Source organism: Vidua chalybeata, chromosome 27, assembly GCF_026979565.1.
Source record: "Vidua chalybeata isolate OUT-0048 chromosome 27, bVidCha1 merged haplotype, whole genome shotgun sequence".
Classification (NCBI taxonomy): domain Eukaryota; kingdom Metazoa; phylum Chordata; class Aves; order Passeriformes; family Viduidae; genus Vidua; species Vidua chalybeata.
The window spans coordinates 5,226,276-5,238,743 of NC_071556.1; the positions used below are offsets into that span (position 1 = coordinate 5,226,276).

The 12,468-nt window shown below is 70.3% G+C and overlaps 2 protein-coding genes across 2 annotated transcripts in view; one reads left to right on the forward strand and one right to left on the reverse strand.

Annotated features, from left to right (window-relative positions):
* The window catches only part of NCAN (neurocan), a 21,837-nt gene extending 15,777 nt beyond the window's left edge, over positions 1-6,060 (forward strand). The window contains 18 exon segments of the mRNA XM_053966255.1: positions 530-556; positions 559-822; positions 1,073-1,122; positions 1,124-1,493; positions 1,496-1,668; positions 1,670-1,709; positions 1,712-1,885; positions 1,964-2,226; positions 2,228-2,341; positions 2,343-2,730; positions 2,733-3,119; positions 3,309-3,425; positions 3,570-3,683; positions 3,846-4,004; positions 4,084-4,166; positions 4,248-4,392; positions 4,959-5,141; positions 5,249-6,060. Coding sequence (XP_053822230.1) covers positions 530-556; positions 559-822; positions 1,073-1,122; positions 1,124-1,493; positions 1,496-1,668; positions 1,670-1,709; positions 1,712-1,885; positions 1,964-2,226; positions 2,228-2,341; positions 2,343-2,730; positions 2,733-3,119; positions 3,309-3,425; positions 3,570-3,683; positions 3,846-4,004; positions 4,084-4,166; positions 4,248-4,392; positions 4,959-5,141; positions 5,249-5,523 — 3,326 coding nt within the window. The 3' untranslated portion in view covers positions 5,524-6,060.
* Positions 6,061-6,654: 594 nt separating this feature from the next.
* HAPLN4 (hyaluronan and proteoglycan link protein 4) lies at positions 6,655-12,249 on the reverse strand. Its single transcript, XM_053966111.1, has 5 exons — positions 11,890-12,249; positions 10,565-10,682; positions 9,566-9,928; positions 8,325-8,627; positions 6,655-7,606 (listed from the first exon to the last, which is right to left on the reverse strand). The coding sequence occupies exons 2-5, from the start codon at positions 10,680-10,682 to the stop codon at positions 7,275-7,277; spliced, it is 1,116 nt and encodes a 371-aa protein (XP_053822086.1). The 5' UTR covers positions 11,890-12,249; the 3' UTR covers positions 6,655-7,274.
* Between the last annotated feature and the right edge of the window lie 219 nt (positions 12,250-12,468).

Genomic DNA, 12,468 nt, shown 5'->3' on the forward strand with positions numbered 1-12,468 from the left:
CCATGGCACGGCTGGGTGCCCACGGTGTCCCTCCCTAGCCATGGCACGGCTGGGTGCCCAGGTATGTCCCTCCCTAGCCATGGCACGGCTGGGTGCCCAGGTATGTCCCTCCCTAGCCATGGCACGGCTGGGTGCCCACGGTGTCCCTCCGTGGCCATGGCACGGCTGGGTGCCCACGGTGTCCCTCCATGGCTGTGGCACGGCTGGGTGCCCACGGTGTCCCTCCGTGGCCATGGCACGGCTGGGTGCCCACGGTGTCCCCTCCCTAGCCATGGCACGGCTGGGTGCCCACGGTGTCCCTCCCTAGCCATGGCACGGCTGGGTGCCCACGGTGTCCCTCCACGGCCACCTCTCCTTGCATCCCTCTCCAGCCGCGCTCCGGGTGGGTGCCAGCGCTCCGTGCCACCCTTGGCACGGCCCCCGAGCGTGGCCACAGCGCTCGGGCTGTGACGAGGACGTCCCAAAGCGCCGCTCCGCTCCGAGCCATCCCTTGCCGTGGCCGTGTCCCAAGGGCTCCCCTCTCCCGCAGGGACCGTGTTCTACGCCTCGGTGCCGGGCGCTTCACCTGGCAGGGAGCCCGCCGGCACTGCCGGGGCCGCGGGGCATCGCTGGCCACCACGGGCCAGCTGTACCTGGCGTGGCGAGAGGGGCTGGACCAGTGCGACCCGGGCTGGCTGGCCGACGGCAGCGTGCGCTACCCCATCCGGCAGCCGCGCAGGAAGTGCGGGGGCGAGGCCCCGGGGGTGCGGACCCTCTACCAGTTCCCAAACCGCACCGGTTTCCCCCCCGCCGCCTCCAAATTCGACGCCTACTGCTACAAAGGTGAGGGGGACCCGCCGAGACCCTCCCCGCCTCTCCCTCCTTCCCTCGGGATCGGTGGGCACGGCCGGGAAAATTGCTGCGGATGAATATTTAATTGGGAAATTAATGAGATAAACGAGGGGAGCGGCGCTGGGAGGGAGCTCATCTCCGGCTGGGTGCGGGGAGGCGGGATGCGGTGCTCGGTGCTGACACTCGAGGGGGGCTACGGGACCCCCGGGTGCCACCGCTGGTGCTCGTGGTGTCCCCACAGCCGCGGAGCACAGGGACACGGAGCAGCCGGTGCCGCCGGTGCCACCCACAGCCCGACCCGCCGGGCAGCGACAACGTGCTGGTGGAGCGCAGCGAGGACCCGGGCACATCGGGGGACACCCGCGACACCCCCCGCGACCGCTACGACCTCCTGCCACCGCCGGGCGACGATGAGGACGAGCAGCTGCGGCCGGCCAGCGGCAGCCCGGTGGCACAGCGCGGTGACCTCCCGGGCACCGCCCCGGCACCGGCACCGGCGGCTCCAGGGCCGGGGACGGGCGGTGCGACATCCCCGCCGCCCACCGCGGCCACCTCGCTGGCGTGGCCCCACGAGGAGGAGGCTCTCAACGTGGTGGATCCGGAGAGCTCCCGGCGGGACCCTCCCAGCACCAGCCCGGCCCAAGGAGACCCTGCGGGACCCCCGGCACCCTCCCGTCACATCCCCAAAGCCCAGCCCTGGAGCGCAGCGCCGGCTCGTCCTTGTCACCGCCCGGGTTGGGGACAGTCCCCAGCGCGGCCCCGGAGACCCCCAGCACCCCCCGGGGCAGCTCCAGCGCCCCGAGGAGGAGCTACCCCGGGCTCAACGGGCGCCACTTCCCAGTTCCAGCGGCACAGCCGGGACCCCGCGGCGGCAGCTGGGACACCGCGGTGACAGCGGGGATTGTCACCCAGGCCCCCGTGCTGGCGCAGGAGGTGAAGGGAGCCGCAGCCAACGCCGTGGAGCTGTGGAGCCCCCCCCGAGCCGGCAGCGAGAGCCCCCCCCGCGGAGGGTCCCCACGCGTCCCCAACGCGCTGGAGGAGGACATCAGCCCCGGTGAGTGACACCGGACACGGCCGGCGGTCCCGGCGCGGTCGCCTCTCGGTGACCCCATGGCGGCGCCGTCTCTTGCAGAGCTCGTGGCCCCGGCCACCGCCCCGGTGTCCCTCTCGCCGGCGCCGAGGGATTCAGCGACCCCCGCGGGGACCCCGCCCGTGCCGTCCCCGTCTCTCGCCACTCCCCGCGACGCTCGGGACCACCGGGACACCCCCCGCGGGTGGGGCTCAGCCCCGCGTCCCAGCGCCCGCGGGGACTCCCCGAGGCCACCCACGGATGCCCCCGAGGACTTCTCCGGGGACACCCCGCCCCAGGAGGGCGGTGGCTCCGTGCCCCCGCTGCCCCCCGCTGCCCCCGGCCCCGCTGGTGGCCGAGGGTCCCGAGCTGTCCCCGCAGCCCCGCGGGGACGGCGGGGACGGCAGCGGGGCCCCGGGCGACGGCGCGCTGGAGAGGCAGAAGGAAGGCGGTGACATTCCTGCAGCCTGAGGGTCCCTCCGAGGGACACCCTGCCACCCCCCGGCCACACCGAGGGGGCTCCTCCCGGGCCCGGGCCCGGTCCGGCCCCGCGGCTCCCCACGGGGCGGCCGAGCCCGGCCAGGAGCAGCCGGAGGAATCCAGGGATGTTGGGAATGGCGCAGCCGAGCCCAGCAGCGAAGCAGCCGCGTCCCCCCCGGCCTGGGACGTCCCCTCACCGTCCCCTTCGCCCACGGCCACCGAGGCGGTGCTGTGGGCCAGCACCGAGCGGCCGGAGGAGCTGGCGGTGCTGGAGCCGGTGGCCGAGGAGGGGTCCACAGGCTTCGCTCCCCCAGACCCACAGCCCACCCAGCGCTCCGAGCCGGAGCCGGGGCAGCCGAGCAGCTCCTCCTGTCCCCCCCGGACCCCCGGCAGCCCCCCGCCACCCCCAGCCCCCCAACTATCCCCGGAGACGAGGATGCTCCACCAGCCCCCGGCGAGGAGGACGCCTCCGGGGAGGACAGGAGGGAGGAGCCCCCCGCGCCCCTCGGCTCGGCCACCCGCGGGCCCTGGCCGTCCCCCAGTGCCCCCCAGCCCGGGGGGACAGAGCCCGCCGTGTCCCCGAGCGCGGGGCTGCTCCTGGAGCCCTCCGCGGAGCCGGAGCCGGGGGGCCCGGGGGGGTCCCCACTGCTGGATGCCGACAGCGGCAGCGGGGAGGAGCCGGCGCTGGACGAGCGGGAGCTGCTGGCCTGGGGGGGCACCGGCAACGCCAGCGGGCACGGTGAGCTGCGGGCACCGGGGCCGGTGGCCGCGGGGAGAACGGGAGGTCTTGAGGCGGAGGTTTGGGCGGCGTCGCTCCTTTTTACCCGAATTTCCTCGCTGGGAGGCGATGGGGTGGGAGCGGGGGTGGCACCGCGCCCCCTCCACCCCCCCCCCCAGCCTGGCTCAGGGCACCGCTGCCGCCCCGCAGCGCCGCCGGACCCGTGCCAGAACAACCCGTGCCTGCACGGCGGGACGAGCCGTGCCAACGGCACCGTGTGCGGCTGCAGCTGCGCCCCGGGCTTCACCGGCGAGAACTGCGAGATCGGTCAGTGCCGGGGCTTCACCGGGCGGGGGTGGCACCGCGGCTCCGAGCGCTGCGCCGTGCCCCCTCCTCGCTGCGCCGGCAGCGGAGGGCGCGGGGGTGGCGGCGGGCGGTGTCGCCGTGCCCGCAGCTCCCGGTGTCCCGCAGACGTCGACGACTGCCTGTCCAGCCCGTGCCAGAACGGCGGCACGTGCATCGACGAGGTCAACTCCTTCGTGTGCCTCTGCCTGCCCAGCTACGGCGGCAGCCGCTGCGAGAAAGGTGGGGACAGCCGCCGGTGTCCCCCCCCCAGCGCGGCTGTGTCACCGCGGGGACCCTGCCCAGCCCCCGTGCCTTTGGGGGGCTGGAAGGGGACACGGATCCTGCACGGCGGGGCCGCGCTCGGTCCCTTGCTGCGCCGCCACTGTCGCCGTGTCCCCGCAGACACGGAGGGCTGCGACCACAACTGGCACAAGTTCCAGGGCCACTGCTACCGCTACTTCGCCCGCCGGCGCTCCTGGGAGGACGCGGAGCGCGACTGCCGGCGCCGGGCCGGGCACCTCACCAGCATCCACTCGCAGGAGGAGCACGCCTTCATCAACGGTGGGCCGGGGGTCCCCAGGGCCCCCTCCCCGGTGCTGCTCGCCTCCTCCGTGCGAGCCGCGGGTGCCTCTCCCCGCAGGCTTCGGCCACGAGAACACCTGGATCGGCCTCAACGACCGCATCGTGGAGCAGGACTTCCAGTGGACCGACAACACCGGCTTGGTGAGGGCTTTGGGGGCTCGGGGGGGCTCGGGGTGCGGGAAGGGGGTGCGGAGGGTGTCACCCTCTCCGGTGGCCCCGCAGCAATACGAGAACTGGCGGGAGAACCAACCCGACAACTTCTTCGCGGGCGGCGAGGACTGCGTGGTGCTCGTGTCCCACGAGATCGGCAAGTGGAACGACGTGCCCTGCAACTACAACCTGCCCTACATCTGCAAGAAAGGCACAGGTAGCGCCCGCCCGGCCTGCCCCGCCTGGCACGGCCTCATCCCGCGGCCCCCGCCATCCCTGTCCCCATCCCGCAGGTGTCCCCACCCCGCAGGTCCCGGTGTCCCCATCCCGCAGTGTCCCCGTCCCCATCCCGCAGCCCCCAGACCCCTCCCCATCCCCGGCCAACCTTTCCCAGCCCTTCTGCCAGGAGAACTCCAGCAGTTCTCCCCTAAATCTCCGTTTTTCCTCCTTCCCCGCCATCAGTCTCTCCCTCAGCGCTCGGATCTGTTTAATTTGCTCCCATTAAACCCATTAAATTCCCATTCCTTACCTCGGGCAGTTCCATTAACCTCCAGATGCTCCTCCCCACCCCGCGCGCTAATGACGCCCCAATAAGGCCATTAATTAACCAATTAAACCCTGGGGACAGCTCCCTCTCCCAGAGCCACCAGCGGCGTCCCCGGCGATGGGCGGGAGCGCTCCTGGGTGGCCCGGACCGGTGTCCCTTGTCCCCTCCCAGTAACTCCCAGTAACTCCCAGCAACAGGGGGGTGACGGAGCTCTGTGCCCCCCCCCCCCCTCCCAGTGCTGTGCGGGCCCCCCCCGGAGGTGCCGAACGCTTTCCCGGTGGGGAAGAAGAAGGAGAAGTACAACATCCACTCCAGCGTGCGCTACCAGTGCCACGAGGGCTTCACCCAGCGCCACGTGCCCACCATCAAGTGCCACAGCACCGGCAAGTGGGACCGGCCCAGAATCCTCTGCACAAAACGTTAGTGGGGGACTCGGGCCGGGGCTGAGCTGGGTGGGGGGGACCCTGAGCTGACCCCCCCCCCACCCACCCGCCTGCCCTGCCTTGCCTTGCCCCCCGTTAGCCAGGCGGTCGCACCGAGCGCGGCGGCACCGGCGGCACCGGCACAGCCACCCGCACCACCAGCACCACCACCACAAACCCCGCAAGGAGCGGCGAAAACACCGCCAGCACCTCCGGCTGGACTGGATGGAGGAGGGCCACTACTTCTAGAGCCGGGCGAGCACAAAGGGGTCTCCCCGGGGGATGTGGTGGCGTCCCCCGTCCCTGTCCCACCCCCTCCCCGCCCCCCTTTTTTAGCCCCCCTTTTGGCTTTAGCTCCTTAGGATGCCCGGCCCCGTAGGGAATAGGATCCGGAGGGGGCGGCTGCGTGTGCGTCCCCAGCCCTCCCTGCATGCCCCACGCTCAGCCCCCCGGCCCGGGCTGGAGCCCCCAGCCCCGCGCGCAGGGACCCCCCCAAGCTGGGCTCTGTCCCTGTCCCCAAATCGGGGGTGAATCAGGCAGCCCCCCCCCGTCCCACCCGGGGTGGCTCTGGTTTTTTAGCAGCCCCCCCCCCCCCATTTCCCTGCCCCAGCACCCCGGGGCGTCCCCGCGGCCGGCACGGGTGGGGCGGGGGGGGGACACGGTGGCCGCGGGGTCCCCGTCCCGCTCCGCGCCTGCTTTTGGGGGTGCTCGGTTTGGTTCTGTCCCCTTTCCGTTCGTTTCGGGTCCCCGTTGGAGTTGCGTGTGTGTGTGTGTACGGCGCTTTCCGACCTCTGCTGTTTGCGACGTGACTGCCGTGTCCCCACCCCCTCCCCGACCCCCCTCCTGACGCCCCCTCCCCATTTCTGACTCTGCCTTTCTGTACTGCTGGACATTTTAATAAATTTTTTTAACAGTTGAGCGACCCCCGCCCTTTCCTGGGGACCTTGGGTCGTGCCCCCAGCCTGGCGCCGCTCCCCAGCTGCCTCCTCTCACCGCACCCCATTAATTCCGAGCAGCCCCAAAGTCTCCCCCAGGGCTCCCCGTGCCGCATCCGCCACTTGCTCGCCGTGGTGGCCGCCACGCGTGTCCCTGTCGCCCGCCAGCGTGGCCGCGGCGTCCCTCTCGAGAGGGGGAGATGCCGATGGATTTTTTGGGGTGATTCCTGCCTAACACATCCTCCATCACCCGCCCCCGAGGTTCCCCCTGTCACCCACCGCCCCGCTGTCCCCTCCCCGGGCTGTGACATCCCGGCAGATATTTATTTCCCGTCATTAAAGGCGATTTACGGGCTGTGCTCAGCTGCAGCATGTCCCGAGCCCCCTCCGGATCCGGGGGTCCCCATCCGTGTCGTGCCACCCCCGCGGTGACCGCTGCCAGCCCTGTGACACCGCGGGGCGGCTCCGCCGCTGCCGCTCCTTGGATCCAAGCCCGGTAAATCCAAGGGCTGCGGTGGGGACGGGCCCCGAGCCCCCCACCCCCGGGCTGCCCCAAGGACACGGCGGAGCCGCGCTCAGCTCTCCAAAGCGGCCGAAGCTTTTATTTCATCTACGTCCAGGGCTGCCAAAGCCTGCGGCCGGTGCCCGGCCGGGTGGGCACAGCGGCCGCTGCCCCCCGGCCCCTCCTCGCTCCGGCCCCGGCCAAGCCAAGCAGGAGCTGCCCCGGGGGGGCTGCGGGACCCCCCGGCTGCCGAGGCACGAAGCCAACCCGGTGCCCCCAATCCTTGCCCAGCGCCACGGGAGGGATTTTTTTTTGGGGGGGGGGGGGGGGGCCTGCGGCACCTCCCGGGGGCGGTCAGCGCGGGGACGGGGTGAGGATGAGGAGGGCCGGGGGCCCTGCGGCCCTTTAGCGCATGCAACAGGCGCGTCGAGAAGCGAGAGCTTGCGAGGAGCGGGGAGCCAGCCCCGGGCCGGGGCGCAGGCTCCTGGCTGGGCTCACCAAACCCGTCCCCTCCCGCCGCCCCGGTGTCCCCAAGCGCCACCGAGGGCCGCCAGCCCGCGCCGCTGCCACCTCCCCGTCCCTTGGCGGGGGCTGCCCGCAGCTCCCCGCACAGCGCGGGGCTCGGGGCTGGGGTGGGCGGGGGGGGGGGGATCCCCGGCCAAACCCGGGCGTGCTGCCGGACCACCCCGAGCCTCACACGCGTTTGGGGAGCCCCCCGCCCACCACGGGCGGGGCTTCTCCGGCCTTTTTGAAGCAGTACACGCCGAAGAGCTTGTACTTCTTGTCGGGGAAGCCGAGGTTGCGCACGCCGGGCTCGCGGCCGCCGCAGCGGGCGCGGGGGTTGACGATGGGGTAGCGGATGCTGCCGTCCTCCAGCCAGCCCGCCTCGCAGCGGTCCAGCAGCTGGATCTTCCAGGCCGCGTACAGCTGGCCCACCTTGGCCACGGCCGCGCCGTTGTTCTTGCACGCCTGCACGGCCTCCGGGTAGCTCAGCTTGCGGAAGGTTTTCAGGAAATAAACTTTGCCTGGAAGCGGGGCAAAGGGAGGGGGATAAAGGGCATGGAGCGTCCTCGGTCCTGCGCGGCAGCGGGGTGGGGTGAGGGGTGCAAGTGCTCTGGAGCCCCCCCCCCCGAAGCGTTTTTTTGGGGATGGAAGTGGTGGATGGAAGCGCTCCCTCGAAAGGTTTTGGGGAGGTTGGAGAAGTTGAGGGGTATCGGCACTGTGGAGCCTCCGACATGATTTTTTTGGGGGGGCTGGAGGTGAGTGATGGAAGCCCTGTGGAGCACCCAAAGCATTTCCTTAAACAAAAGAGGTTTTCGCTAAAAAACCGCTCTTTTTGTGAAAAAAGAAAAAAGCTTTGGAAGAAAAAAGAAAACAAGTTTTGGATAAAAAAAAAAAAAACAACAGATTTTTGCTAAAACCAAGATGTTTTGGGTTAAAAAAAAAAAGGAGTTTGACTAAGAAAGGCTTTGGATTAAAAAAAAAAGTTTTGGATTAAAAAAAAAAGTTTTGGATTAAAAAAAAATAGGTTTCGGCTAAAAACAAGAGGTTTGGGGTTAAAAAAGGAGGTTTTGGCTAAGAAAGAAAAAAAGAGTTTGGCTAAAAAAAAAAGAGTTGGACTTCAAAAAAAATTCTTTTTTTTGGCTGAAAGTCAGCACTCCAACCCCACCAGCGCTGCATTCCACCTCCATCCTCCCCCGACGACCACCGGGACACGCCCCCCGTGCCTCAGTTTCCCCTCACCGTTGAGGTTGGAGGTGAAGCAGAAGGCGTCGTAGTGCTCGCTCTCCTTGTGCCGGTAGCCGTAGTTGCGGACGCCCACGGGGGTGTCCTTGCGGCCGCACTGCTCGCGGGGCCGGGAGATCGGGTACTGCACGGAGCCGTCCTGCAGCCAGCCCGCGTTGCACCAGTCCATGCCCTCCAGCCAGGCCTGGTGTAACTGGTCGTGCGAGGCCAGGATCCCGTCCTGCTCCAGGCACGCCTGCTGGGCCTCGTGGAAATTCAGGGTGTAGCGCCCCAGGCGCGGGTGGTACGGGAAGATCACCCCTGCGAAGGAGGGGTTTGGGGTGGCTTTGGGCTTGTTTTGGGGTGGGGGGGGGCGGTCGGCGCGAGGTTTTGGAGGATGGGAGGGGGTGGGATTCTGGTTGGGAGAATCGCCTGGGAAATCCCGCTCATCGTCCCTCTGCAAGGAGGTTTGGGACATCCAGGTTTTGGGACTGCGGGGAGCCCCGAACTCCAGCATGTTCTGCTCTGGCGTTTGGGAAAATGGGAATTCTGGCTGGGAGAATCGCCTGGAAAAATCTCTCTCCTTGTCCCCTGCAAGGAGGTTTGGGAGTTCCGGGTTTTGGGACTGCAGGGAACTCCGAACTCCAGCATGTTCTGCTCTGGCGTTTGGGAAAATGGGAATTCTGGCTGGGAGAATCGCCTGGAAGATCTCTTGCATTGTCTCTCTGCAAGACGTTTTGGGAGTTCCGGATTTTGTGACTGCAGAGAGCCCCAAACTCCAGCAGGTTCTGCTCTGGGATTTGGGAGCAGCTGTGGTGCCCTCACGGGATCCAGCCGAGCCCTGGCACCCCCAAACTGCACCCTCCGAGCTCCCAAAAAATCGGTTTCCCCCTTTCCCACCCCCAAAATGCGCCCCTGAACCCCCCCAAAAGAGCTTTCCCCCTTTCCCAGCATCCCGGAGCTGCCACACTCCTGTCCCCCGGTGCTTTCTGAGCCCGTGCCACCCCCAAACTGCACCCTCGGAACCCCTAAAGAAGCGTTTTCCCCCTCTGCCACCTCCTGAACCCCTAGAAAAGCATTTTCCCTCTGCCCCACCCCTGCCCCCGGTGCTTTCCGAGCCCTCGCCACCCTCACCCCGCAACGAGCCAGCACCCCAAACCCCAAACCCTCCCCCCGCCAATAAAACCCCATGACAGCCCCAAAACCCACGGGGGCGTGCAAATCCCCGGGAACGCCGCCCCGGGAACATCCCCAGGCACCTTCGAGGTCCAGCTTGACCACGCCGGTGTCGTCCTCGAGCTCGTTGGTCACCTCGCACTCGTAGCGCCCGTAGTCCTGCAGGGTGACGTTGCGGATGATGAGGGACGCGTCGCCCGCCCCGTCCTCCTGCAGGGCCGTGCGGCCCCGGTAGGGCCCGAACGCCCTGCGGGCCTTGCCCAGAGCCACGAACACGTCCACGAAGTCCATGGGCTCGGTCACTTTGGTCCACTTGAGGCGGATCTCGGCCGGGTCGTGCGCGGACACGTCGTAGTGGTAGCGGCAGGGCAGGATGATGGTGCCACCGCGGTGTGTCACCACCTTGCCCGGCGCCGTCTGCACCACCACGGCGCCGCTGTCACCCTCTGCGGGAGGGACGCGGGGTCAGGGAGGGACCTGCCACCACCCCCGCAGGAGGGGCCGGAGTGGGACGGGAGCGTCTTCTGGGGGGAGTTCCGCTCTTTCAGGGGCAAAGGGAGGATGGGGATGTGGGGGTCACACTTTGGGGGGAATTCCTCTCTTTTGGGGGCAAAGCAGGACCGGGATGTGGGAGCATCTTTTGGGTTGAGTTCCCCTTTTTATGGGGTAAATGAGGATGAGGATGTGGGGACGCGCTTTGGGGGGAATTCCCCGCTTTTAGGGGCACAGCAGGATGGGGGTGTGGGGTCATACTTTTGGGGGAATTCCCGTCTTTTGTGGGCAAGGCAGGATGTGGATATGAAGGAATTCCCCGCTTTTAGGGGCAAAGCAGGATGGGGGTGTGGGGACACACTTCGGGTGCAATTCCCCTTTTTCTGTGGGACCTTGCAAACCCTAAGGAGAGCTCGGGGTAACCCCAGGACGGTTCCCACGGGACGGGGGGGACGCGGGGGACGCATCACAGCCCTGGCCGTGCTTTGCTGGGCATTCAACCCAACACCCCAAAGGCTGCGGGCGCTTCCCCCGATCCCAAACCCATCCCAATCCCATCCCAGATCCCGCCGCACCCCGACCCCACTCACCCATCACATGAACCACCTTCTTCCTGCCGCGGGCGTTGGGCAGCGCCTCGGTGGCGACCACGGCGGCGAGGAGCAGCAGCGCCGCGGGGCCAGCGGCCCAGGGGCTTTGGGGGCGCATCTGGGGGGGGGGGGAACAGCAGCGCCCTGAGCACCCCCAAACCCGCCGCGCCTGAGGGGATCCCCCGCTCTGCCCCCCAGGAGCGCCCAGCCCGAGGGGTGCCCGCAGCCGCTGTCACCCACCCCGTGCCCAGGCGGGGTCGGGCAGCGCTGGCGCGGTCGCTGCCCCCCCCCCGGCTGCCCCCCAAGCCCCGCAGGGACCCCCGGCCCCGGCTCTGAGCTCGGCGTGCCCCGGGGCTTCCAGGCGGGATGGATATTCCACGGCAGCCGCAGCGGGCCGGAGCTCCTGCGTTATTTATGGCACCTCTGGAAACGGAACTGATGGGCACGGAGCGGGCAGCGGCGCCCCCGAGACCCCCAGGCCGCGCCCCCCGCCCCCCAACGACAGCGCGGAGGGGGCGCGGGAGGCGCCTCCCCCTCCTCGGGGGGCTGCGATGCTGAGCCCCGCGCTTGGGGTGCCCCAAATGCCAGCCTGGCTCTGGGTCTGCCCCCCCTAGATGGGGGCAGGGGGAGCGCGGCGCCCCCCCGGGGGTCCCGGTGCCCGATCGGGGGGCAGGGGGAGGGACGGCCCCTCACGGTGGTCCCGCACGCCGTGTCCGGCGGCAAAGGGAGCGGGGCAGCCACTGCCCGGGGGCTCGGGGTCCGCTCGAGAGGCACAAAAAGCGGGGCAGCCCCCCCGGTGGTCCCGGTGCCCGATCCGGCGGCTGGGGGAGAGGGTCAACCCCTCCCGGTGGTCCCGGTGCCAAGCCCGGGCTGAGGGCGAGCAGGGCAGCCCCGGTGCCCGGTCCGCGGGCAGATGGAGCGGGGCACCCCCCCACCCCCCCCGCGGGGGTCCCGGTGCCCGGTGGGGGCAGGGGGAGTGGGAAAAAACCCCCCCCCGGGCATTCCGGTGGCCGCCGCGGGGGCAGGAGGAGCGGGGCAGCCCCGCGGGGGTCCCGGTGCCGCTCGGGGCAGCGGCTGCGGCGGTGGCGGCGCTCCGGGCCCGGTGCGGTGTTGCAGTGCGGGACACTGCGGCGGCAGCCCCGGGGCTGCGGGACTCCGGTGCCCGGGCGAGGACAGCGCAGCGCGGGGGGAGCCCCGCTCCTGCCGCCGCCGCCCCGCAGCGAGAGACCCTCGCCTGCCGCGTCCCTCCCGGTCCCGGGGGTCCCGTCCCGGTGCCCCGCGCCCGCCCCGCAGCGAGGGAGCGGCGGCCGCAGCCCCGCACTCACCGTGAGCCCGGTGCCGGCCCGCGGGAGGGGCCCGCCGGTGCCTCCTCCGGTGCCTCCTCCGGTGCCTCCTCCGCCGGTGCCGCCGCTGCGGTTCCGCGCAGGGGGCGACACCGGGAGCTCGGCCCGGCCCTGCCCCGGTGCCGGCGCTGCGCAGGACCGGCCGCTCGCCAAGGTCACCGGCCCGCCCGGTGCGCCCCGGAGCCCCCCGGCACCGCCGGGACCCCCGGGCCGGGCTGCGGGCGGGGAACACGCGGGGCACGAGGAGCCGGGTCCGGTAAATCCCCACCGCGGGCACCGCAAGGGCGGCTGTGCCCACCCAGCCCCAGCCCGGGCACCCACCCGGCGGGTGCCAGCCCAGAAACCCCGGTACCACCTCCCGCCGTGTGCCCACCCCCCAAAATCTCGCCCCGCCCACCCGCGGCCACCCTGGCACCCGCAGGGACCCCCGGCCCAGCCCCTGCCCCCGAAGGGCCCGGGGGGCGCCGCTCCCGCCCCCCGGGGGTGCGGCGGGGGCCGCCCCGGTGTCCCCGGCTGCCGCGGGGGGACCTCGCTGGGCACAGCGGGCACACGCGCTCGGAG

What these genes read in the sequence shown, in the direction of transcription:
- HAPLN4 (XM_053966111.1), bottom strand. Translation starts at nt 10,682, where the DNA reads ATGCGCCCCCAAAGCCCCTGGGCCGCTGGCCCCGCGGCGCTGCTGCTC. An exon ending in GGTCAAGCTGGACCTCGAAG is followed by an intron (nt 8,628 to 9,565) that starts GTGCCTGGGGAT and finishes CCTCCTTCGCAG; the next exon opens with GGGTGATCTTCCCGTACCAC. An exon ending in CTTCACCTCCAACCTCAACG is followed by an intron (nt 7,607 to 8,324) that starts GTGAGGGGAAAC and finishes CCCCGCTTCCAG; the next exon opens with GCAAAGTTTATTTCCTGAAA.